At 42.3% G+C, this 25,041-nt stretch overlaps 1 protein-coding gene across 3 annotated transcripts in view; it reads left to right on the top strand.

Annotated features, from left to right (window-relative positions):
* Positions 1 to 25,041, top strand: part of TMCO4 (transmembrane and coiled-coil domains 4) — a 41,215-nt gene that overhangs the window by 809 nt on the left and 15,365 nt on the right. For 2 of the 3 annotated variants that reach the window (XR_012677096.1, XM_075172608.1), the window contains exons 2-12: positions 2,707 to 2,885; positions 3,301 to 3,475; positions 8,667 to 8,694; positions 10,683 to 10,815; positions 14,460 to 14,557; positions 15,263 to 15,406; positions 15,914 to 16,033; positions 18,072 to 18,236; positions 18,798 to 18,934; positions 20,434 to 20,518; positions 24,300 to 24,417. Coding sequence is in view for 2 of the 3 variants with exons in the window: in XM_075172608.1 (XP_075028709.1) it covers positions 2,713 to 2,885; positions 3,301 to 3,475; positions 8,667 to 8,694; positions 10,683 to 10,815; positions 14,460 to 14,557; positions 15,263 to 15,406; positions 15,914 to 16,033; positions 18,072 to 18,236; positions 18,798 to 18,934; positions 20,434 to 20,518; positions 24,300 to 24,417 (1,376 nt within the window). In the remaining variant the exon portion in view is untranslated. Of the gene's footprint in view, positions 1 to 2,706; positions 2,908 to 3,300; positions 3,476 to 8,666; positions 8,695 to 10,682; positions 10,816 to 14,459; positions 14,558 to 15,262; positions 15,407 to 15,913; positions 16,034 to 18,071; positions 18,237 to 18,797; positions 18,935 to 20,433; positions 20,519 to 24,299; positions 24,418 to 25,041 lie in introns of those variants that run through there. The other variant, XM_075172607.1, reaches the window with a different exon arrangement.

Here is a 25,041-nt window from a genome sequence, read left to right as displayed (position 1 = left end):
GCTGTGCTGTCCTCCGGTGTGCCTTGGTAAGGGACTTTTTGGCCAGCCCCATCTGAATAATTATCTGCAGCTACTTCTCTGAAGTTGATGAGATATCTCATTAACTTTTGAGGGTCTCGGAGATTAACATATCAGCGGTTTGGTCACTTTTGTCATAGTTTAGGACGAACGTGATGCCAGCAGCTCTGTAATTCTTCTGCCAGCAGCAGGGAGCACATGTGTATTGTACAGCTTTAGATCCACAAAAGGATTATCTTTCCGCTTTCCAAATAGGATTTTGGGAACCTATACGCCACCTCTCAAGAAAACAAAGGGTTTTGTGTGAAAAGTGAGCGCTGGAAGTGATAAAAAATTTCTCGTTCAAGTGGCAGTTCAGATTATGGCAATGCTATTGATTACTGAGTCACATTGTTCGAGACAGAGATGTGAATTCCAGTGCCACAAGCTGTAAATAACTTTCTGGATATATTTCTAGCTCTCAATTCCCTCATCTTGCATTTAGTGGCCAAACTCCTTGGCCCAAGTTTTCTTCACTAAATCACATGTTGCCATTTTTTTATGCTGCGTGTCTGAAAATCCAAGCCCATTTTTTCCTAGATATTTATGAAGAAATAGATATCTATGCTGAGGGACGCATATCAAGCGTACTGATCAGAGCATCTTCAGAGGAAAGTCTTTCAAAAACTGTCTCTTGGTATTCCAGATGCTCAGCATCGTGAATTATTTGTTGCATAATGGCAATAAAGTTGCATGCAAGAAGCCACTATGGTGTCGCTCCATAATTGGTCACATCTTTTATGTTATTGGGAAACAAAGTTAAACACTTGTACTGTTTCTGGATCCTTTTTAGCTGCTTCACTTTTAATATGAGCCTGTGTTGACAAATCAATAAATCTATCACAGCAGGGAAGGGGATTTTATTTTCAATGCTGTCTCCCATAATAAGCTAACAAATTTGTGTCCAGACATGCCAAGTAATTGTAAAGTTATTGAAACTTTAAGCGCTAGATTATTTCTGGGCAAATTGGTCCATAAGTCTGGATGTTTTAGGAAGATCAGAGCCTAACGAGTGATGTGAAATGGATTTTGGGGGTCCAAATGAGGGCTTTGGAACTCCTGAGGTGATAAAACAATCTTGGGATTTTGTAAGAAAGTCCTGGAAAGTATGGAGGCGCTTCTCGTGCCACCTTCACCACTGCAATTCAGCAAGCGTAAGTGGTGCTGCGTGTTGAGGTTGGTACCGGAGCGGGCCCGCTGGGGCCGGGATTGATCCCAGGCGCCCACTCTCCCCGGGGAAGCGTAATCTGGCCCTTCCCTTCTCTGGTTGGTGCGGAAATAACGGAGTTTATTGATTCCTGCGGACTTTGTGCTCCCATATTGCTGGAATGTGGTGTTTCCATGGAAACGCACCGAGATGCCTTGGACCTGTGTGCTCAAGCCACGGACGGCATCAGGGGATACGTGTTGTGGGGGGCTGAGCTCTCCCAGGGAGAGAGGTGCGAGTTACGGCAACCATCAGCCCTTGAGAGATGAATTTTCCTTGCATTTATACATCAGTAGTTAAACAGTGCAAGCCTTGAGAACTACGAATCTCCTCGAATAAATTTCTGAGCAGGGAGGCAAGACAGACACCTTTCCTGGAAGACAATGACAGACGGCATGCAGATAATAAAATCTCTTTAAAAAGAGCTGCTCCTGTGCTGCGTTTCTTTCTTCTAGGACTCTCAAACTGTCCCATAAATGGTGTCTGCATGCTCTGAGATTCAGTTGTAGTGTCATGGGCTCCTAATTCCTATTTAACCGCTTTCCCTTCTACAGGGTTCAGAAGAAAGGAAACATTTAAATAGGAAGTATATAATGAAATAGGTGGTTTGGGCCCCTTGGAAACTGACTGAATCTTGATGAAGTCAGTAGAAATTCCAGGTGATGTAAGCGAGCTTTGGAGCAGATTGTTACCCACGTTGAATTGTGAAATGAGCTGTTGTCACGTCTGCCTGATTTCAGTCATCTCGGTCAGCCGCTTGTATAATCAGGGGAGCTCCCAGGGAGCAGTTGTAAGCCGTTCAGTTGGAAGCGTGCATGTCTGCGCTCTAAAAAATAATATTTGGCACAGCTCAAGGTCCAGGGATCTTATGTTTAGGGAAAAAGCAGTGGCAGGTTGTATAGAGGAGAGAATGTTACAAGCAAAGCATAACAATGTCCATGGGACACATTAAAAGTCCTTCTCATCAGAGGCTGCAGCTGGACTCAACTTTCTTAATGCCGTCGGCAAAATAAACAGAGGAGCAATTTGGGTTGAGGATGAAAGAGGCAAATTATTTCCCAGGCAGCTGTACTGGTCCCTGCACCGGGGGCAGAGCTTTTATTTTAGATGTTATTTTTGCGGTAAACGTGATTGATATGCCTGAACGGAGCCCAGTCTCTTTGCATCTTGAAGGGGACTTCTCCTTTTGCTGTGTGAAGTATTGTTGGCCCAGTTTGTGCAAAACTTTTGAGAACTGTTGAACAGAAGGTCTCCTGTTGTCTTCTTTCGTCACAGCACCATGTTGTGAGGGGATACACGAGCTGGACCTTGACAGACTTGACTTAATACCGACAGCAAGTGTGACAGTGAAAAAGCAAAGGCAATTTGTCTCTTTGCTTCCTGGTTTCCAACTGTTTGTTGTTTTTTTCTTTTCTTCTGCTTTTTCCTCTTTGAACTTGCAGGTAAAAATGGCTGCAGAAGAGAAGTGGAAAGGTTCGAAACAGCCTGGCGGGGCTGAACAGGCAGGCGAAAAAGAACCATGTGTGCTTCTGGGCCAGCAGCTGGGTGAACCGGGAAGATTTGCTTATGCGGCGCTTTGTGGGACATCCCTAGCATGGCTGTTCCCTGAAAAAGAGCAAAGGTACCACACGGGGCAGCAAGGGGTGAGCAAAGGAGGTGGCTTTTGGACAGAGCTGGTATCAGACTCTGTGTGCAGTCTTCTGAAGTTGGGGGATTGGAAGATCCTTTTGACATGAGGTGTTTTCTTAATTGTATTGACTTTCTCTCTTACGCCTTTAAGACTTTTACACTTCAGCACAAATTGCATCCCTTAATACTGCAGACTTCAAAGCATGTACTGAAGAAAGGTCTAGCTCCATTCAGATTGCTGGCTTGTTTGTTTAGCCAGCTTGTGTGGCAACTCGCCTTCTGCTGACTTCTTACTACGCTTTGATTTTTGTGTGAACAGTGACAGATCAACATTTGAAAGCAGGGACCATTCAAAGTTTGCAAAAATCCCCAGTTACGGAACCTTAACTGCTACTGTTGCCTTACAGCTCCTTCAGGACGGAATTCATTGAGGGCTTTGTGAAATGGCTGGGCTTGCCCGAAGCTGTCTTACCTGCCATGACAGCATTTGCTAGTGGCTTAGGAGGTGAGGGCACAGAAACTTTTGCCCAAATTTTGCTGAAGGATCCCATCTTGAAAGAAAATCCAGTTGTCATTACCCAAGTAAGTTCATATGCTGCTCTCGCCCTTGTTTGTGTTTGCAAAAGAGATTTGTCATACCTGTCTGTTTGCAACTGAAGTTCTGTTTGTACAGGCAAAGAAGTAAAGTCAATATTTCTGATACGCATAGATTTCTGAGCAGCTGTGTGGATGACTGGCAGTCCCTCTCTCCATTAACAGCTTGTGGAAGTGATGAACATGAGGCACAGTTACTGTCTGTTGAATTAACATTTTGTGTCTTTGATGCTTTCGCTCTACAGAACAGCGAACTGTCAAACTTTTTACTTCGACTGTATTATTGCAATGGTTTTGATTCGTAAGTGCATTCTACAGATGGTGGTGAAACACTGAACCTGATAGGCCTGATTTTCATTTGTTACAAAGCCCCTTCACTATACCCTTCACAAAGAGGTAATACAAAGCACCTCTACATACATGCTCCAAATAGCACAATTCTCAGAGTCTTTTTCCCAGAGTCAGCTTTAGCTAGAAGGAAATAAGTTATTGTGACTTTATTTTCTTTCCCTGAGAAAGTATTAGTGAGACTGGGACTACTCCGCAATGTTCTGATGTAGAAGCTGACATAAAGATAAAAGAGTCGAAGTATTTCGGTGGCGTTCACCGTTGCTGCAGAGGCTCAGCTGGGGAAGGTGTCTCCTCATCCAGCCTCATGTTATGCTGTGCAGGGCGAAGAGCACAGTAGGCTGCTGCTGATGCCAGGCATAACGTGGCCACTGTCACCTTGCACCCTCCGCTGTTTACTGCACACAAGGAAATAGCGAGGCATCCTGCGTGCAGACAGACCTCTGATATTGAGTAATAGTTATCACACACTCACCTTTAGCAATGTCCCGAGAGAACAGCAGATGCGAGAACAAGGCTGCGTAAGTAAAGATATGATAGGAGTGAACTTTCTTGGTCATCATGGCCAACTCCCATTATCTCAGCCATCTTTCGTGTCCTCTAGTCAGTCCATAAAAGGCCTCAGAGGATCTGCTCCAAACATTCAAATGTTACAATGCCCGAAGTCCTATAACAGTTTAAGTACAGTGACAAAGAATGTTAAGCTCAATTAATGTTAGGACAGATCTTCTAAAATAAGAGCAGCTGTTTTGATGATGTTTGCTCAGAATCAATAAAGCCACTCAGTTCTTTCTACATCTAGATGGCTTGGTATTTCCCAGGTTGTTTCCCTCTCTGCTTCAGGATGGATTCTCTAGAATTAGGCAAGTTTTCCTGTGTTGCTGCTGAGTTTATTAAGGGTGAAATTTTGGTGAAATTTAACTTCTGCTTGTTCTGAGCTTATGCTGCATAAGGCTTCCTTGTGCTTTTACAAAAGTGGCTCTGGATCAGTGGGAGTGCGCAGTATTTTGCTCTGAGCCAGAGAACTGAAACACTTATCACCTGGATGCAGGTGGAATATAGAAGCCGAAGATAACAATTCTTTGATTAGTTGAAAGCAAAGATCAGGAATAGCTATCAGTCTAATGCCACAACATCAATACCTTATGCAGTCACGTATATGGGCAAGGTGATTGATTTTGTCAAAGGAAAGATAGAATTAAAGACTTTTGTAGAGCAAAGCAGCAGAGGCTTGCAAGGTGTCTTTGGGAAAGCATACTGGCGTGTGGGAAACCTGAGTGTATCAAGCTGAGATCAGCTTTTTCCTTCTTACTTGAAAATAAACAAGCTATGGGACTGTCCTGGTTTCAGCTGGCATAGAGTTAATTTTCTTCCTAGTAGCTGGTATAGTTCTGTGTTTTGGATTTAGCATGAGAATAATGTTGATAACACACCGATGTTTTAGTTGTTGCTAAGTAGTGCTGACATAGTCAAGGACTTTTCAGCTTCCCGTGCTCTGACAGGTGCAGTAGAAGCTGGGAGGGAGCATAGCCAGGACAGCTGACCAGCTGGCCAAAGGGGTATTCCATACCATATGACGTCATGCTCAGTATATAAGCTGGGGGAGTTGGCTGGGGGGCAGCAATCGCTGCTCGGGGACTGGCTGGGCATCGGTGGGTAATGGATTGTGCATCACTTGCTTTGTATATTCTTTCATTATTATTATTATCATCATCATTATTATTACTATTTTAGTTTATTTCAATTATTAAACTGTTCTTATCTCAACACACAAGTTTTCTCACTTTTACTTTCCCAATTCTCTCCCCCCATCCCACCAGAGGTGGGAGGAGTGAACGAGCAGCTGTGTGGTGTTTAGTTGCTGGCTAGGGTTAAACCACGACAGGGACAAAGCTTTGTGAATTCTTGATATGTTGCTTTATAGTGCTCTTGCTTCTTTGTATTCAGCCGCTACTGACGCAACGCTTACTGTTTATTTAACAAGTACACACTTTAATCGCTTAATGTGTTCAGTGGCAGGGTCCTGTCAGCACTAGTGCCTGCGTTTTTTAATGCCCTCCATCTCAGTGGTGCTGAAGGGATGATATATGAGGTCAGGAGATTAGAGGTGAGCTCAGCACTGAGTCAATGAAAATTTGAGGATTATGGATTTTTACCTTTGTTTGCATTCATTGCAGATGACTAATATAGGCAAATGTTGGTTCACTGAATCCTTTAAGGACAGTAGTCATAACACACAGGCTGTGGGTGCAGTATGAGAAGGCAGTGCAACAAAAAGAGGTGAAGAAGTGATGGTAGGTGAGAAAATGTTGAAAGTTCTTAGTATGAATTTTTTTTTTTGCTCTGAACATAGTTAGAATGCCCATTTTCCTGTGTTTTTTTACACATATCCACTGGGATGTGGATTGGATGCTCTCTCTTGTCGAGGAAATGGGTTTTGACCTTGCAGCAATACATAAAAAGCTGGCAAAGACTCTGAATAAAGATGGCTTCCCTTTCTTTGTAAGGTGTCTCAATCATATAGGTGATCGTCTGCATAGAGTTCACAGGGAGATTCAAAACACCAACTTCAAAATAAGACTGAAATATAATAACTGCTGCTTAGAGGAGGAAAACAAACTACTTGTGAACTAATCTAATCAATGCTGATTGGATTCCAGATGACTGCACAGCAGTACGTGCAAAGCCTAAACCAATTAGAAATACTTGAGAATGCTAATTGGCACAGATGCAGTAAAACCAGTAGTTCCAGTTTATCAACTGATTACCTGTATCCACCCCTCAGCTTTTGAAATACATGTATATAAATGCTTAGACCAGATTTTTAAAGGAGATTATGTGATATTAGGTGCCACAGATGATGCTGGGCATATCGTACAGGACCTGAGTCAAGACCCACGGCTCCCTTTGCAACACAGAGGGAGAATTTATTGCCTACAAATGGGCTCTGCATAAACCACAAGCCCGTTGGAAAATTATGGCAACAACGTCACAAGCTTCGCCTTATTCTAGACTTCAGGCTCTTTGCTTCGTCAGCTTTCTGCTTGGGACTCCCAGCCCTGGACCTTCTGCTGGGCTTTGACACCGCTGTGCCAAGCCTTCCTCACAAAACTGCAGCCAGGGAGGAGGTGATGGTGCCCATGTATCTAATACTTGGGTAGTTACAGCACGCGGGCTCTGGGAAACCAAGTTACATTCCTCCCTCTGCCTATAGGGATTAATGTTTCCAATTCCCACATCCCACCAACCAGCCTGGGGAACAGCCTGCAGCATGTGTGCACGCACAGAATACTAATCGTGGCCAGACTTAAAAAGAAGCCTTTTTTTTCTGCAACATGGTGATTGGGGAAACAGAGGAAACAGGATTCAGTGACTAACTTAAATTAAAAGGGTTATTCACATATTGGAGATAGCAAACCAGGGCTTTTCTTTTCTTGGGTGAGCGCTCTGGCCATTGGGATGCAGGATGAAGGAGCTTCAACAGATACCTTCTGGAAATGCTTATCACATTAGGATTTGCAGGACAGGCAAGCAAAAGAAGGTTTCTCTGTGGATGGGAACAGCCACCCAGATACTCAGCAGTAGAGGTGTGTGTGTGAAAACATTAGGCAGCAGTGGAGTGAAGGTTTTGGGGCTATACCTTGTGAAAAAGCACCCACAGGTGGGAGTTCAGCTGCCCTAATCCTTTGGTTTCCCTAGTCCTATGCAAAAGCTCTCTTCTCCTTTATGAAATAGCAGATGCTTCTCATGTTAAAATGATATTCAGAGTCCAGGCACTTACTTTTGCCTGGATAATATCTACTTGCCCCTCTTCTAGTAGGAGCTGGTTAAGGAAGGCTTGTTCTCCTTTCTACACTTCTCATGCAGTAGGGAAAAGATTAGAGACATTTTTACGATAGAAATTTTGCTTAGGAGCTTACGGGACTAATAATCATAAACTCTTTGGCAGCATCCTACATCTTTGGCTGCGTTTTTTGTGTTCCCAAAGGGCTGAAGGATTCCCTGTAAAATTCAGCTGTGCTCTATTTGTGTGTAGGAGAGGGAAGTAGCTAGACTGAGCTAATGCTTAGTGTTGTAGTTACATAAAGAACTTAAAATTTATCCAGTGACAATAAAAGAGGAGAAAATAGTAGTAAAAACAGTGGCCTCTTTTTTCATGGATTTGTCCGTAGAAACCATCCATTGGATTGATCTGTTTTTCCAATTTTTTTTATGACGAAGAGCCACACAGAAGTCAAGTCCCTCAATCTTGACAGATGGCCATAAATTCTGAGTTTTCTATTTTTGAGTACTTAATCTCAAGTACAAAAGAACTTCATGCTAGTTCAGCCTTACTGCCTAGAGCTATAAATTCCCAGAATGCCAAAGAAAATGGGGGCCACTAGTCCATTAGAGTAGCATTCAAACCTGTTACTCATGTTGAAAATATGAGTATATATGACTACACAGCGAGGGGAAGGCATTAGAGTGCTAGGAGGATTAGAGCCCTGTTTCTCCAAACTTTGAAGTATGGTGTAATCATGGTGCTTTCAATTGCCACAGGATCGCTAATAACAAAAAATATGGGATGCCTCAGCGTACACCAAGCAGGCACTGCCTTCCCATCCTGCGCTTACCTACTTCTGTCCAGCCGTTTTCACCTGCATATGAAAATTTTGTACTGGAAACATCTGGCTTTGCTCTGTGCTGCCCTACTGAATTGTAGCTTGCTGGCTTCCCATGTTTATGAACTGACACGCTGCAGTAATTAAATCATAGTCCAATGGGTTTTCATGCTTCCATTTTGAGACCTCTGGGCAGTTTTAACTTGAATATACTTTTTTCTTTTTAGGATCTTCTATCCTTCTCTCTTAGAGATGGTAAGTTTACCTAGCATTTGTTCTTTGTAAGAATAATGTAGATGGTTTACATCCAATACTTTAAAATGCTCAAAAAGCTCAAGGTACCATCTTCTTTTATCTTAGCTTCCTTTATAGCCAAAGCAGCACACTCCTTCCCTGCAGCACGCTCCCGTCCACTACAGGAAAAGCAACTATTATATTAGGAATAATTAATAATACCTGTTCAAAATTGAACAACCGTTCACCTCCTTACCTTCACATGCCGTGCATTGGCATGCAAATATATGTGATGGTAGAAAAGTTCTGAACTGAAATACCTAGAGTGGGGTGTTTTTTCTCCAGTGTTTCCAGGGGAGCAGGCGATCTCTTCCTTTAGGAAGGCAGTAAAGCTGTTATGAAAATCTCAGCCTAGCAAATTTTCTGCAGATCGCTTGTTGCCTAAAAAGAAAAAAAAATATTCAGGGAATAAATTCCAGAGTGTCCTGTGAAACCTATTATAAATAAATGTGATTTTACTCGTATATTATATTATGCATAAAACAATTTTCTGGTTTACAATCCATAACATGGATTAGTCTGATAAAATTAATGAAATAAAGACTGCGTACTGAACAAAATGTTCATTTCTAAAAGAAGCCTGTTTTATATCACTACTTGCATTTTTTTAAATCTCTGTGTTTTAACATGTTCTCACAGGAAAGAACTCACTGGTTCCTGATTAGCCTGTTTCACTGCAGAACAAAGTACCATTTTTGTTCTTGCTTTATTTTTAATGGAAAATTGACAAGTCAGTTATTGCAAAACTGCTTATTTTGCTAAGCTGGAATTTAAAAGAAATATATTTTCAAGCCTTGCTGACTTACTGCCAAGCTGGCTAAGTAAAAAGCTAAGTTGTGTATTAGCAGACAGGAAGCAAGAAGACTACTTGTTAAAACACCTGCTTGGGCTTGCAAGACGTGGCACATATCGGGGATGAAGTGAAGATAAATACTATCCTTATTTCTCAACTAAGCACAGATCTTAAAAGTGACGTCATTAAAGCCTACCGAAGTAGTTTGGTATCTTGGTAATGATGGTAATAAATAAATAAACTTAATAGATTGCCAAATGCCATATTTGATCTATGTGCAGCGGGTATCAGAAACATACTTTGTAGTTGGTCTTGCTGGTGTCTTCACCCACGCCTAGAAAAGCAATTGCATTTTTCATCCCAGAGTGCACCAAGAACCCTTTACAAAAGCCTACCATCAGCAAGCAGCAGGTGCTACTGAGAGAAACACATTAAAAAAGCAAGAGTTGGCACAAATAATTTAAAATCTATTACATTTAAAATGTCTTTTCTTTAAGAACACCTGTTTATAAGCCCAGGAGTAATCATTACTCGTATCACATGTTGTCTGAGTGCACTGTCCACTCCCGCATCTTCTGCAGTGAAGTATAAACGCAAACAATTGTCAGTGATGCTGCTAGGTGAGCCGGTGTGTAGTGTTAAACTCCAGAGTCCCTCCTGCTGTCAACAAGATGAATTGAATATAAAGGTTTTGTGTGGAGGGGCATTTTTACAAGATATTGTATATTGGTGCATAGTTGAGGTGTACTGTGTTATGCTACCCTTTTTTTTTTTTTTCTTTTTGATATTTCCAGTTAGAACTGGTCTTGCTGCCGCATTTCTCTTTTGAGAAAGATGCAGTCCAGAGCCAAAACGCCTCTATCACAGAGGACGAAGACTGAAGGATTTGAGATCCTTTTTCTGCCATAGAGGCAATTACCTGGTGTAGTGACTCTGTTCACAGGATGAGGTTTGCAGGGAAGAAGGATTTTCCATTTATCGCTCTTTTCTCTAGATAGTAGGAGTTGTCTGCAAATACATGGAAGGTGAAGAGGGCCTGAGGGAAGGAGCTATGCTTGTATGTATCGTGGTCCTCTAGCACAGCTGAGTGCACCACTCGCTGTTTAATCTGGTGTGATGCAGACTGATTGATTTCCTGGGCTTCCCTTTGTTTAAGGGTACTACGATGCTCGAGCCAGGGTGTTGATCTGCCACATCAACTGGCTGCTGAGAATCACCTTGGAGGAGCTGGACGTCCTGGAGGAATCTCTGCTTGAGAGCCTGAAGGAACAAAAGGAGGAAGAGTCAGAGTAAGAACATCTGGGTTGACTATGGGATGAAAAAACACTGCCGGTGCTTCAAAGCTTAGCAGTAATTACTTGTGCCTAAGTCCAGTCTCTGATCATTCCCCCCATGGCTCTTAGCATAATCATTTATGACTTGATTAGGGTTGCAGAGCCCTCACCGCACTTCAGCTGCACTGAGAAGCAGGAAAGCTCAGCATTCTCAAAGTCAGAGGTGAGACCCAGCCTTGCAAGCCTTGGTAAAGGCTACTCCGCACGGAACTGCCTCATTTCCTTGTTCCAGGGGTCTCTCCTAGACTGTAGATTATGCTTAAATACATCACAAAGATCTTGTGTCTCTTATCTCTTGGCCCAATATTCTTCAGATAGAACTGCCTCTTGCAGAATGAAGTTCCTATAAATTTCAGGATTAGATCCTCAGCTGCTCATTTTCTATGGATCTGTCCTTCTCTGTATCCTGTTTAAGAGACAGCTCTCTAACTCCTGTTGAAGATACATTTTGAGGGCAACGATCTGCATCTTTAGATACTTATGAACCTGACTCCTAATTCTGTGTTATTAATATAAGATTAATTCTCTTAATCACCAGTTTTTAGATGTGAAACAGCCAAAATGTTGGTATCTGTAAGAAATGTAGTATTTTTATATTCCACTTATCAGGCAGGAATTGTGTGAAGGTTTAGCAATATGTAAGGCAGTAAACATGCCTGAAGTGGACTTTCAGGGGACCGTTTAGTATTTTTACCTGTCAACTCAGCAAACAGGTTATGAGATTAACCTGAGTGCTAATAAAGGCTTTAATCAACGTCCCTCATACAGTACAGTTCAGACGTTACCAGGGGGTTCAGCATGTGATGGTTATCTTTCAGTTATAACTTTATTTAAATAAAGCCTACCTTTATAGCGCACTGTAAAAAGGGAGAGTGAAAATAATCTCAAAGATCATGGACTGGTAAACAGGACACCATTTGGCATGCAGGAGCAAGGGTTGGTATTAATGGGGACAGTTTTGCTGTGGCTTGTGGAAACAAATTTAATCCTGGGCCCTTAGCGCAGGAAAACACCGATGCTGAGGGTGGGGTGTCACCTCAAAGATGTTGCTCCAATACCCAGTTCTGTATCAACTGGACTCCTGTAGCACAACCCAAAAAGTTAGCAGTGTGTCTGATAATGGCAAGAGCGACTGGAGAGTTATGCTGCATACTTACAAGCGTGGCTTTCAAACGTTGCAGCTAGCCCAGCGCATATCTGGTGTGGCGAAAGCCGTGGATTTCAATGTTGTTCTTTGCCCAAGTTGCAGCCATGGAAGTAAATACCTATTAGATAAAAGGGAAAAAATATCTTTACAGTGAGAGTCGTCCAAGACTGCAGTGCGAACACATTCGTTATTGCAGTGCTAAAACAAGGCTGAGATTTGTGGGGAATCAATGACCCTTTGTTTGTTTAAAGTTAGGAGTCAATGGGTGAAGGAAGTGGAATATAAACCTGTCACCGCTTTGACCTCACAGACTTTTGGGGCGGGGAATACATTAACATCTGCTTAGGATGCTTCCAGCTTTGACCATCCACTGCAAGAGGTTTTGGAACAGTAACAACCAAAGAGGGTTTTGGCAGCTTCTGCATAGGCGCTTTTTACTGGTATTTGTTAACAGAAGGTTTTGCTCCTGCCTTTGCTGCTGTGGGTGTGTTGGCCTGTGGCCCAGAATGTGCAAGGTTAAATGTACAGTATGGTCATCTGTAGAACTATGCTCCAAACACTTAAATCCATCTTGCTAGCACCAAACATGTTGTGACTTGCAGGTGTGAACCTCCCTTTTGTACACGGTTCTGTAAGAAACTGGAAAACATGACGTCAGTCGCTCGCTAACGTGTACTCCTGCCACTTTTCATCATTGGAAAATGACCTGTTATTCCACCTATAAAATCTCTCTGAACATAATTTGTGGTTCAGGCAAGAAGCTGCATATCCAATATCACTGAGGGTAGAGAAGTACCAGAAGAGGCAGTTAATTACCATAGTGGATAAAAAGCAGTCTGGTAATCAAGGGATAATTGTAATGCAGAAGCTATTAGGAAAGCAACTGTCAAAAGCAGTTGCTAGCAGCTACGGAAGGAGAGCAATGACAGGTAAAAGTTCTTATGACAGTAGTCTTACTTACTGCATCTTCAGGCAGGCTTTAGCTGCAAACTATCTTTCTACCCACATAACTCAAATTGCTCATTATTGCAACTAAAGCCAGGTTAGCCATATTTCAGCGCTCTCGATGTCATTATTTTCAGCCTGAGACAACAGCACATCAACTATAAAAGCTGATGAACCATTATGTAGAACAGAAATGGCTGGGTATTGCCAACTTAGGTATTAACAGTCAGGCTGCAGCACTGTTTTAAAGACCTCCAGCAGCAATTTTTTCCAGGCATTCAGGTTGGTGACTGCATGCACAAACTAGGGCATATCCAAATACCGCTTTGACCGTGGGGTTGTAGAGGTGAACGTGGTTATCCAGAAATTGCTGAAGAGGTAGCCATTGCAGGCAGCACTGTTGTTCTCTGCAGACGGCTACGTTTGCTGCTGCAGCAGGTAATACACGATGTTTTTCGGAGGATCTCTGTGGAGACAAAGTCTCTGTGCCATGCAAGTCAGTGGGAGTTCTGCCACTGACTTCAGTGACGCAGGGATTTCACCCACTGTGCTTCATTCTCCTCCTGCTGTGTTTTACAAAGCTGCATATTGTTTGGGACTCATCTAAAATTGTCTTTATCAAAATTACAGTGCGCTTAGGGGGTTCCGGGAGGGATTAGGCAATTATATGGATAATGAAAATCCACAATTAGGCTAGGATTAAGAGGGAAAATATCCAAGTTAGGAAGCAAGATAAATTCTCATGTTTCAAGGCCCAGATTAACCGTTGCATAAGCAGGCTAGAAGGAACCTTCCTCTGTAAACAACTTATTCCAGTATGCTTTGTTTCTCGCACTTTCCTCTGGAGTGGGAAGTATTTCTTATAAGAGAGAAACCAAAGACAGTGGAGAGAAGCCAAAAGTTCTGTCTAGTTAGTGATATTTGTTCCTTTTAGGTTTATTTACCTGTTTCTGATAACCTTGTTAAAACGTAGCTTAAATGCACACAGACAAATGAACTAATGACTGTGTTAATACCTATTATATTATTATATTGTGATGTGCAATTAGAAAGTGGCTCAATATAAACACTGTTGTTGGAAAATAGTTTAATTCCAGCTCTTTGTTTGTTATCACGAATTACCCCTATACCCTTTTGTTTCAAACACTTTTCCCTGTTTCCACTTAGCTTTCTTGTGCTTTTTTAAGACGCCTAGGCAGTATATAGTTATTGAAATGCGTTTGACTTTTTGTTTCTTTTTTTACAAGCTTCAGCCCTATTAGGAAGGGTTTTCCAAGTAAGTAACATCTGTTGGCTTTTGTCAGCAATTAAATCGTTTCAATTTAAATCTGTGGGTTTATGTCCATGCTCATAAATCTGACTGTGTTGTCACAGTCGACACCTGCATGTTACTTTTTACTGTTCCCGGTAGGGAAATTATACTGAGGAGAATAAAAGCAGATTCTGATGCAGCACTGTTATCCGTCAGGCTTTTCCGTCAGCTTTTGTGCTTCTAATCCCCCCACAGAACTGCAGAAGTATCACGAAAAAAGAAGGAAAGACGACAAAAGCTGAAGAGATACCTGCTGATCGGTTTGGCAACCGTTGGGGGAGGAACAGTGATTGGTGAGGCTGCCCGAGGCATTTTGGAGGCTTGAACGGCACGCGCAGCACTAGGGGCAGAGGGAGGGGTGTCGGAATTACACATTCAGAAACAGAAGCCATCATACCTTTTAGCCCAAGCTCTAATTTTAAAGCGTTCACTGCTTTTCTTTGCCAGGCTGAAGGTAGTATGTCACTTCAGATACAAAAAAAACACCTCAAACAACCAACCAACAACAAAAAAAAAACAACCCAAGAAAAGAAACCCCAAATCCAAGCGAAGTATTTTCAGCCACACGAAAATAAAATAAAACTGAAAGAATTAGCTGGAAAAGTTTTTCCAGTGTATCTTTACTGGCTGGGGGAAGTATTAAGCTGAGGTCATCACCCTTAAAAAAATGTTTTCTCCTCTTTTGCTCTTGTGTTATAAGAGGATCAGATCTTCAACTCTAAATGCAAAATAGTGTGAGACTAGATCAATGTTTCCTAAGCAAATAGTGCATAGCTCACCTCAGGCTACGACACATTCTTCCTTTGCCTCGTAAGTTATTCTTCATTTTTACTGAAGTCAGTCAAAGAGGTTCAGGGCCTGGGGAGGCTCTCAGCCCCTTTATTGGTGATGCAAAAAAGACCATCATTTGTACTCTCTCATTAGCATTAGCACCAGGAAATGACTGCCTGGTTTTTGTAAGTGACAAGAGGTTGTGATATCACTTGTTGCATCTTCAGGCTTGACAGGGGGTCTTGCTGCCCCTCTGGTTGCTGCGGGAGCTGCTACTATCATTGGAAGTGCTGGAGCAGCTGCTTTAGGTTCGACCGCTGGAATTGCTGTCATGGCATCGCTTTTCGGAGCAGCTGGAGCTGGCCTTACTGGTAAGAGAGTGACCATACATTTCTCAGCTACTGAGGCACAGGATCATGTCTGCAAAATAACTGAGCTCTGCAGAGCAAGGGAAGCAATTTGAGGTGTAATCTTACAACTGTGAGATTACATTTTTATTTCAATGCTGATTAAGATGCTGTGTAGCCCCTGATGACCAAGTAGGAAGAGAATATTTGGTATGTGGCTAATGAAGGAAATGAAAGCTTGCTGCTTTGGATTAGAAGGGTGCTGCCATGGAGAGCAGCAGCTGTTACAGCTGATGTCTGGTCTGCAGCAAAAAAGCCTTCTGCTGGGATTCCCACAGATCACACAAGCTCAGAAGGATCATGTTGGCTCCATACCAAGTTCTAAGTAACACACGGACTTGCTGAGGGTTCTGGAAAGGAAAAAACCCTATCCAAATTACTCAAGTAATTTCTTACGATCTTCTACTGTTAGCAGAGTCTGTCCTTGCTGTGTGATTTCTGAGACTCGTGTTTCTGCCTTGCTGTGTGTAGGATACAAGATGAAGAGGCGTGTGGGAGCCATAGAAGAGTTTGAATTCCTTCCACTTACTGAAGGAAAGCAGCTTCATATCACCATAGCAATTACTGGATGGCTGTGCACTGGCAGATATGGTAAGAACAAGACAAGGAAACTGAGAGAAGCCTGGAGAGCCATGTCTGTGTTCCACAGTGTTTGTGCTCTCGTAGCACCGCGTCTTCCCCACACTTGCATGGCCTGGTAACTAAAACAGATCGACTCTCAACGTAAGGCTTTGTAATCCAATCTGCAATCCCAATCAAAACAGAGGAAAGAGAGAGGGCAGTAAATTGGTAGTGATAGTAGGATTGGTAGTAGTCACAGCAGGATTGTTTCTGTTAATAAATGCTGTATGGTTTTGCTAGGAAAGGGCTGTTTGGGGTGGATGATTTCCAGCACTAGTACAAAGTGTCTCACCTGTCTCTGAGACCTTATGTTTATTCTCCAGCAATTAACATAAAATAGTCTTTTTTTCTTTCTCGGTATCTGCCAGCTAATGAGGTTTATAGGCAAGAAAGTTCTGTCAAGTAAATCCTGTTAAGAACAGCACTCAGGAGGTGAACTTACAGGCAGCAACCTTGAAAGGTGTTTTATTTTCCAGTATAGCTTGTCATATAAAATATGTCAACTGTCTGCTGATGTGTTCAGCAACGTGACTGAACAGCTGCCAATTTATTCAGAAGCATAATAATTAACACTGGATATCATTAATGCAGAAGGATGTCTCTGTCCTGTTGCTTGTTAGGTTGCAGCTCACTGTCAGAATAAGGTTATTTTCACTTTGCAGTATGCGCTTTGGCTTTTCTCATTGTCTGCTTGCCAGGGGTCCAAATCCTTGGGGTTGGAGGGCTCCCAGGCACTGTTACAAAGACAAGTGTGTCCCTTCAGGAACCTTTTTGTGTCTGTTTGCCCTTAAAAGGGAGTTACAAATGACACACATTCTTCTTCCATAACTAGCAATCTGCTATAATGTTTAAAAAAGCAAAGCTAGAATTGTCATCCATTTTCCTCCTTACAGCTGTGTCTGTCTGTTTACACACTTGCACGACGCCTTAAACTGAGGACAGGATTTTTACGGAATTCGCTACCTTGTGATTTTTGAGCTCCCAGTAGCTGCCTATCTGTATGTTCACAAATCTGACAGTACATTGTGGTGCAATCTGGCACGGGGCTCTCTCATGCCACTTTGGTCAGCAGCTGCCTCAACCTGCCCTACATCGTTCGGGGAAGGAAGAGCATGGGAAGGGTTTTAGTTAATTAAGATGAAAATTCTGCTCTGCCCTTCAGAGTTCATCTGCCATTAATAGCGTTGCCAGGCCCCTCCTGGCCACTTAGTACAAGCTACACTACAAGCTGGAGAGAGAGTATGGCTTAAAAATTGTTCTTTCGGCTAAAAGTTAGACTTGCACAGTGGAAATTATCCATTCTCTCTCAAACATCCAGGCACTAATTTTGATTAGCACCTGGAGGGAAAAAATTAAACTGAAGTGGCTAACGAACCTAGATGGCAAAGTAAAAATAACTGCAGTCCGGCTCTGCAAATGCAGATTCCTTGTTTTCAGACAGGGCCATTCCTGCAGTCCTTGCCCAGGAAGTGCTGAAGTGCTGGGAAGATGCCCTGCGATAGATTTTGACAAGAACTTACTTGTTTTCTGTGCTTCTGGTCCCATTGAACTCGATCCGAGCAGCCATTCAGCGCTTCATCTTTCTCAGGACAGGCCCTCCTTTGGTCTATATGAGAAGATGGAGCTGCAGGACTTGGCCTGATGTCTGAGGATAGGAGGAATGTCCTCAATACCTGACATAATTAGTGTTAATGTCCATCTGTCTTGGCAGTCTCTGAGGCAATTGAATGGGTCATGAAGTCTGAGCCTGTCCACACTGAAGACTCTTTTCTTTGCCAGCTAAAGCTGCACGATTATTTACAAAGCCCAAATTTATTGTAAAACAGTGGAAATGTGGAGTCTACATTTCACAGTAGTTTTAAATATGATTCCTCGTCATCACAGTATATTAGTATCTTCCAGTGTCCTGCCGGTTCTTTTCTGGTTCTTTGTTGGACTCATCTTGCCAGGAGTCAGCTGTTGTTGCGTTTTCTCTGAACATGAATTCCACCTTTGCAACCTCTTTCAGGGAGCTTCACAGCACCATGGAGCAGCATGTTGCAATCGAGTGAGCAGTATTGTCTGGCCTGGGAATCCAAGTACTTGATGGAGCTTGGCAATGCCTTAGATTCCATGCTGAATGGTTTTGTGAACATGATGGCTCAAGAAGCCCTAAAATTCACTGTCTTCTCAGGTAAGAAACACTGTCGTATCAGATCTGCTTGAGTGGCTCTTGCGCAGTTTCACTGTTGGTGTCTGTTTAAAGGAGCTTTCCTAAACAAGGAAGATTTCTGAGAAGGCATCTCCCTTGGCAGTATTGGCACCGCCCTGCGGAAGTGGCCTAGGAACCTTCTCTGCCACACCTGTAATACAGATTTGCTTTCCTGGATTGCTGTGCCTCTGTGTCATTGACTCGTTCTTTTAAAATTACAGCTGGAAACCCCTTCCTTCACGCGTGACTGTGTTTATTCCTCTGTGTTATTACACTGTGTTTTACTGCTTTACATTAACCTTTCAAACATGCAGGTTACATTCATGTATAGCGTCTGTTTGCCTCTGCATCAGAACATCAGATTCTTTCTTATCTTTAGTCTAGCAAAACATTTCTCAGATCAGCTCTTGAGAAAGAAGAACTGGAAATGACAAAAGGTCTGAGGTTTAGCTTTTAACTTCAGTGAACTGTCTTGCTTTTGAAGTTTCCTAAGAGCAGCTCAGATTTGTGACTGTGCTGTGGTGTTTGCTTTGTGTGTTGCAGGTATTGTGACGGCCTTGACTTGGCCAACTTCGCTCTTAACTGTTGCCAATGTCATTGACAACCCCTGGGGAGTGTGTCTCCATCGGTCTGTTGAAGTAGGCAAACACCTAGCACGTATCCTGCTCAGTCGACAGCAGGTAATTGGCTAGAAATTATCCAGGAATAATGTCTGGAAGGGATTTGGCTTACAGAGGTTGTGTTTTATAGTCATGCTAGTTAATTATCAAGTGGTATCTTTCCAGGGAGAAGAAAATGAATAATAAACTGAAAAATTAAAAAATTATGCATGCAGGTGACCAGCATGTATTTGGTTCGTTGAGGAAAAACAGGAAGTCCCAAGTGAATCAGAGAATTCCTGCTAAGATTCGTTCTATTTAGCCTAAAGCTTTTCTAAGTGAAGAAGAAGAGATCCAGGTCATAAATGACAAGTGGCTTGACCATGTCACAAAACAGCCAGGCCAACTCACCTAGTGGAAATTTGAGAACAGAAAGTAAAGATAGGTGAAAAGGAAAAAAGAATACAGAGTGTTAAAAATATTCACGGATAATTAAGAGACACTAGCAAAACAACATAAGAGAAGACTGTGCAGCAGCAGATGCACCGTGAGCCATGTTTTTGCCTACAGAGCAGAGGAATGGGCTGGTACCTGAAAGAAGTGACAGAAGTTGTTAAGCCTCCCTGAGAAGGCTTGCAAAAGACGTTTCTGCCCCTCAAAAGCCTGCCATTATTTGCTGGGCTATCACTGGCATGGAGAGAGGCTGATTTCTGCTGGCCATGTGTTCGTCTCACAGGCACGTTAGCCCAGTATCTATAATAGAGGAGCCCTAAGGGAGCCGTGGCCCCAGAGCTGCGCGTCATAAATAACAATGTGAAACAGCAGAGTACAGACTTGATTTCTCATAAAAATACAATCCCAGGAAAGGCAATAAACTTTATTTCATACAAGCCCTTTGTTTTGCTTGGGGGCATTTGTTACTGCCTTTTAAGCATTCGCTATTGTGAAAACACACATTCCAATGTGCTGGAGCATCTAAAACTAGTTAGCGTGATGTCTAGGGAGTCCATCGCCCACCTGCTCCCTGGTTAATACAAAGGCCATTTTTCGTTGTTGAGATTAGGCTCCCTTTGATCTTACAGAAAATCTTATTAGGCTATTCAGAATAAAAGCTTACCCCACATCATTTTTTATAACAGCCAGACAGTGCTGCTGCCATTCAGTCTTAAATCTAGAAGTAATCAATCTTTTTGTATTACAGCTTCTTCTTCTGTTTATTGAAACATTTCTAGGAATATTTTGTTCCGTGAATTAGGCTTTCATTTGGAAATTTCAAAACAATGATTGTGAATGTTTTGTTTCTGTTTGAAACATCTACTTTGTTGTAACTTCTGATCATTGGATTCTTTCAATTGATTTTCTGAGTATCAGAAAATACAAAATACTCGGATATGCAGAATTCTGAATGTTGCACTGTGCATAACTTTAAGGATACATAATCCCTTTAAAAGCAACCAAATTGCTCGAATGAACAAGCGTAAGTGCTTTGCGTATCAGGGTCTCGGGGATCCTATGGCCAGTCTGTCTTTCTAGGTCTAGAACAGTATTTGATGGCGTTTCCTCCTTTCCTTCTTTCTTAGGGCAAGCGACCTGTCACGCTGATTGGCTTCAGTCTGGGTGCGAGAGTCATTTACTTCTGCCTGCAGGAAATGGCTCGAGAAAAAGGTAAAATTCACCTTCTAACCTTTTTCTCCTTTATTTTCCTTACTGCTGGTAAAGAAGTTTTTCTTCCAAGAGGAGGAGTTCTTCTGGAACAGAGCTTGGGTCTTTTAGGATAGGACAGAAGCCTAAAAAAATGGTTTTGAAATCCATTTGGAGCCAAATTCTACTGTCATTTTTACTAGTTCAGTGGATTAAATCGGCTGTCTTCACTCGAGGTGCTCCAGTGTGTCAGTTTGGTCTCCAGTCTGTAAACAACAACTTGACATTTTGTGACATTCGACGGCTAGATCAGTCTGCGAGCTGCCCACGCGCCACTGTGATCTTGGCAGAGGATGCTTTGCCTTTATTGGAAGCTCTCTGTAGCTGTTGTAGCTGATTCCCTGAGTCCTCCCTTCCATTTAAGTCACTGAAATGCCACTGTCATCTGCTATTTTCATGGTAATTTTTCCCCAAAGTCAAGTATAAAACCATCTGTCAATTTATTACCCGTTGTGGTTCTGTTTATTAATAGATTCTATTTTTAAATTAGAAAAAGAATAAAATCATTATGATCAGTTGATGTAAATTGCATCTTGGAGTTGAGTCAGTAGTGAGTGTGTGCGTGCAGCCTGCCTTCCCCCCTATGTAGCTAATTTAATTCATTAACCATTTAGCCTCACAAAGAGTCGCTAATAAATAAGGAGCTTTATAAAGGAAAATGTTCAATGAAGTCCAAGAAAATGGGAATAGAGTCAAGTGAGGATGGAGAAGGTCAGCATTTTTTCTGTTGACAGCTGCGTACCAGAACTTCACTTCTGGTTTAAGATGGAAGTCCTCAAATACAGGAATTCTGTTCTCAAAATAAATCTAATCAAATCCAGAATGATCCTAATGGAGTTATACTAAAGCCAGCACCCAGATCCTAATCTGGCCCTAGATCTACTCTTTTTGTGTCCTAAGAATGCCAGGGGCTGAGATATTTTCAGGCTTTTATTTAATGGTCCGCAGTCTCTTGCTGGAATAACATGGGACTCTAGCTAAGTAATACGTGAAAGGAAATCATTAGGGGTCTTAAAGGTTGGCTGCCATTCTAAAGAAATTTAAGCATCGTAATTATGTATCATAGCAGCTCCCCACTGTACACTAATTTTTCAGTTCCTTAATTGAATTATGAAAGCTGAGCTGTTTGCGAGATGAAAAGCAGCATGTTTAGCGCAGATTGCCAAGGCGTTCTTCACATGCACATTCCAGCGCAAGCCACAGAAGGAGTGGAGCTGGGACCTGGGACATCTGAGACTGATTTGGGTTTGGACTTGGATGTCTCACACAAAAGAAATACAAGGCCTAGTCATGCAGGCCTTTTGTATCCAGATGGCAGTGGCATTTCTGAGGACAAATAACTAATCATGGATTACCCAGTAAAACACCATGGCAGAGACTCAAATTCTGTTAAAAGAAAATACTCTTCTGCAAAGCAAAGCAATTAAATAACCTTTGGGATACTTCATCACAAATGACTTTGGAAGCCAGAGCTTAGTAGGTTTCCAGAAAATGACATTATAGCAGAAGATGTAGTAATGACTCGTCAGAGACGAGTTACTACGTGGGAAGATCATTGGTCTGATTTCTTCATCACGATTCCCATGCGTTTTAGTAAATAAGAAGTGTAAGCTAATGAAAATTGATAATGGCCTGAACCTGAACCTTGAAGCCATACTGCGCTCGATAGGAGTAGCACACATTACATGTTTGTCTAATGCTGACCACAGCGTCCTACAGAATCGCATGTGTGACCAGTATCACCACTGGGTTATCGTCTCTGCTGTGGTTAGGTATCAGGAGTACTGCTGCCAGACTCCACCATGAAACACTGTCCTTGGCACCGCATCTGTACAATGCCCAGAGCACGCTAAATTCCACCCCTGTGCTCTTTTCAGTGAGGACTACCATGATGAGATGCTTTCCTCTTTGCCCAGTGAGTTGTACCCTGAAGACACAGCAAAGCCCAGCTCCCAAAGACCGCTTATGGCCTCTGGGTCAGCTTGTATCTTCCACACCTTTTCTGTCTTAATCAGTTTTTAATTTTTGCCCATCAGTAATTACCCTTTTTTCCCCCCCCTGCTGTGCAGACTTTATTATTCTTCATCATATAAAAGATTTGCAAACTGTGAAGTACATTAAACTTCTCTAGAGTGTCAGCAACTGTGTAGGCCAGTGATCTGTTCTCGGGTTTCTGTCCCCCTCAGTCAACATTTGAAGAAAATGAGTATTTTTCAGCCAAGGCCAAACATTTTTGTTCTGAGCAAGAAATAAGCTGTACAAAGGACTGGAGAAACAAAAGCTTCCAATACTTTACCCAAATGTTCAGGATCCTGATGAATTAGCTGTTTGTTTATTCAGTTGGCTCACACTGTGGCCATGGAATTTAGTACCTTGGTTGGAACGAGCTCCCCGTTCGCAAGGCTCTGGGTTTCTTTTTCATTGCCCATGATTATGGGAACACGACTTTATTGCTCACAGATTACACTAACAAAATTGAATTGCTCTTTGCTGTTCTCTTGATTGGTGCAAAATTTGCTTTGCAATAACAAATAATACCACGAGAGCTCTTTTGGATTGTTGTCAGGTGCTGGGATTTACACTGCAGAGAAAGATGCAGGCAGTGCAGGCAGCTCCAAGTCTTTTACTGCTATTAGGGAAAGGAAACCAACTGATGTGTATTTAAAAAGTCTAGCCAGACAGCACCTTTCTGTCATAACTTGATGGGGTATGCAGTCATTCTCGCTTTCACTTCCCCGTAAACTTCAGCATATTATTTTACAAACTGTGAATGCCAGCCTGAGAATGGTTTAGCTCACATCTTGTACACGCCGGTCTCCCACAGGTGGAGAGTATGGATTTGGCATGCTGTGCCCATGAGTCTCCCAAGACATGCACTGCTGTGAATTTCATTTAACTGCTATGGCATCAGGTGCTTGATCTCTCTTTACAAAGAAGATTTATGAATAGATACTAATATATTGGTTAGGAGTTTAGGAAAGTAGCAGAGCTGCCCAATATTTCTCATTCAATCATTATTTCTACTGGAATTCCCCAGCTGCAGCTGTCTGATAAAAGAGGAAGATTTATTATGCTTAAAAGTCAACATTCCTTTTCAGCAAATCATGCTCTGGGCTTTCAGGTTAAAGTACCCATCAAGAAAATCAAACCAGTTTGATAGATTGTCACTTCATGTTGGCAAATGCCTTCATTGTTGCTAGTTCCCAATCAATATGAAGAATTTGGGGGTTCTCTGTTGCATATACAGGTCATGTTTTTCACGAACTCAGCTCTAAGGACTGGTTGTGGGAAGAGTTTATCGTGCTTAATATGTGGTAACATTTGCTCACTATATGGAATGTCAGTCCCTTTCACCTGTTCCAAAGCGTAATAGTTCAGCGCTCTGCAAACCCAGGTCAATAGGTCTGTGGAAGGAACTTCCCACAGGTTTGCTGCTTGAACTGCATCTTTCTGGACAGAGGCCAGGCCACTTCTCCCTCTTGCCATCAGCCTAGTTCCTTTCACTGTCTCAGGATCTCTAATTTTCACATTTACTGACTCCAACTGGAACTGTGGACACTTAACATTTATGCAAAATATTGTTTAGGATCCTCCTTTCCATTGTTTCTGTCTTTAAAATTTAAACCACAGAAATGATGATTTTTCTGTAGTGCACATCTGAACATACCCTTCCTTCACATACGTGTAAAGATACATTTTCTGAGCCGTCTTCTAAATCTGAGCTGTTCTGTTTTCATCTTAATAGACTCGCAAGGGATCATAGAAGATGTGGTCTTACTGGGAGCTCCAGTGGAAGGAGAAGCCAAGTACTGGAAAGCTATCACAAAAGTGGTGTCGGGCAGGATCATAAACGGTTATTGCAGGTCTGTACATGCTCAGTTCCCTGTTTCATTATCCTAGCGTCACTGTGAAATGATTTTGTACATTCCCTTTTAAACATTTTGTAAGTGAATAGTTGTTCAGCTGGTGAGTACGTTGATTCAGTAGCGCCGGAGACAGCAGTGCCAGAGCCTCTTCCCTCAGATTAATTGGAGATGACAGCCTTCAGGAGGCACTTGAAGGCTGTTCTGTCCCCAGCTCTTGGCTGTTTGCGATGCATAGTTACGCTGGAAGCCTGAGGTGCTCCGTATGTAGGTCCTGTTCATACGGTGGCAGTGTTATATCACCCTGGCAGCTTAAAGCTGGGTCAGTGTGTTTGTGTGCATAATTTGACATATTCTAAGGCCCCTTTAAATCTCAGCTTTATGTAAAGGACTATAAATTTGGCCGTTAAGTTCACTGACAGTTAAAGACTGTAAATTAACATCTATAAAAGCTTTGAGATACAAGATGTGAAAATAGCAATGGAAGGGAAGGAGCTCAAGCAAATTGAAGATTTTTTTGCATCTGGAGTCAGTTTCTGGTCAAGATAGTCCACATGAACAAGATATTTTACTTACAAAGGAGGTATAGCTGGAATAGCTGTAGCAAATTTACTAAGGATGTGA

Source organism: Calonectris borealis, chromosome 23 (genome assembly GCF_964195595.1).
Source record: "Calonectris borealis chromosome 23, bCalBor7.hap1.2, whole genome shotgun sequence".
In the NCBI taxonomy this organism is placed as follows: Eukaryota; Metazoa; Chordata; class Aves; order Procellariiformes; family Procellariidae; genus Calonectris; species Calonectris borealis.
This window is presented reverse-complemented; position numbering and strand designations above follow the sequence as displayed.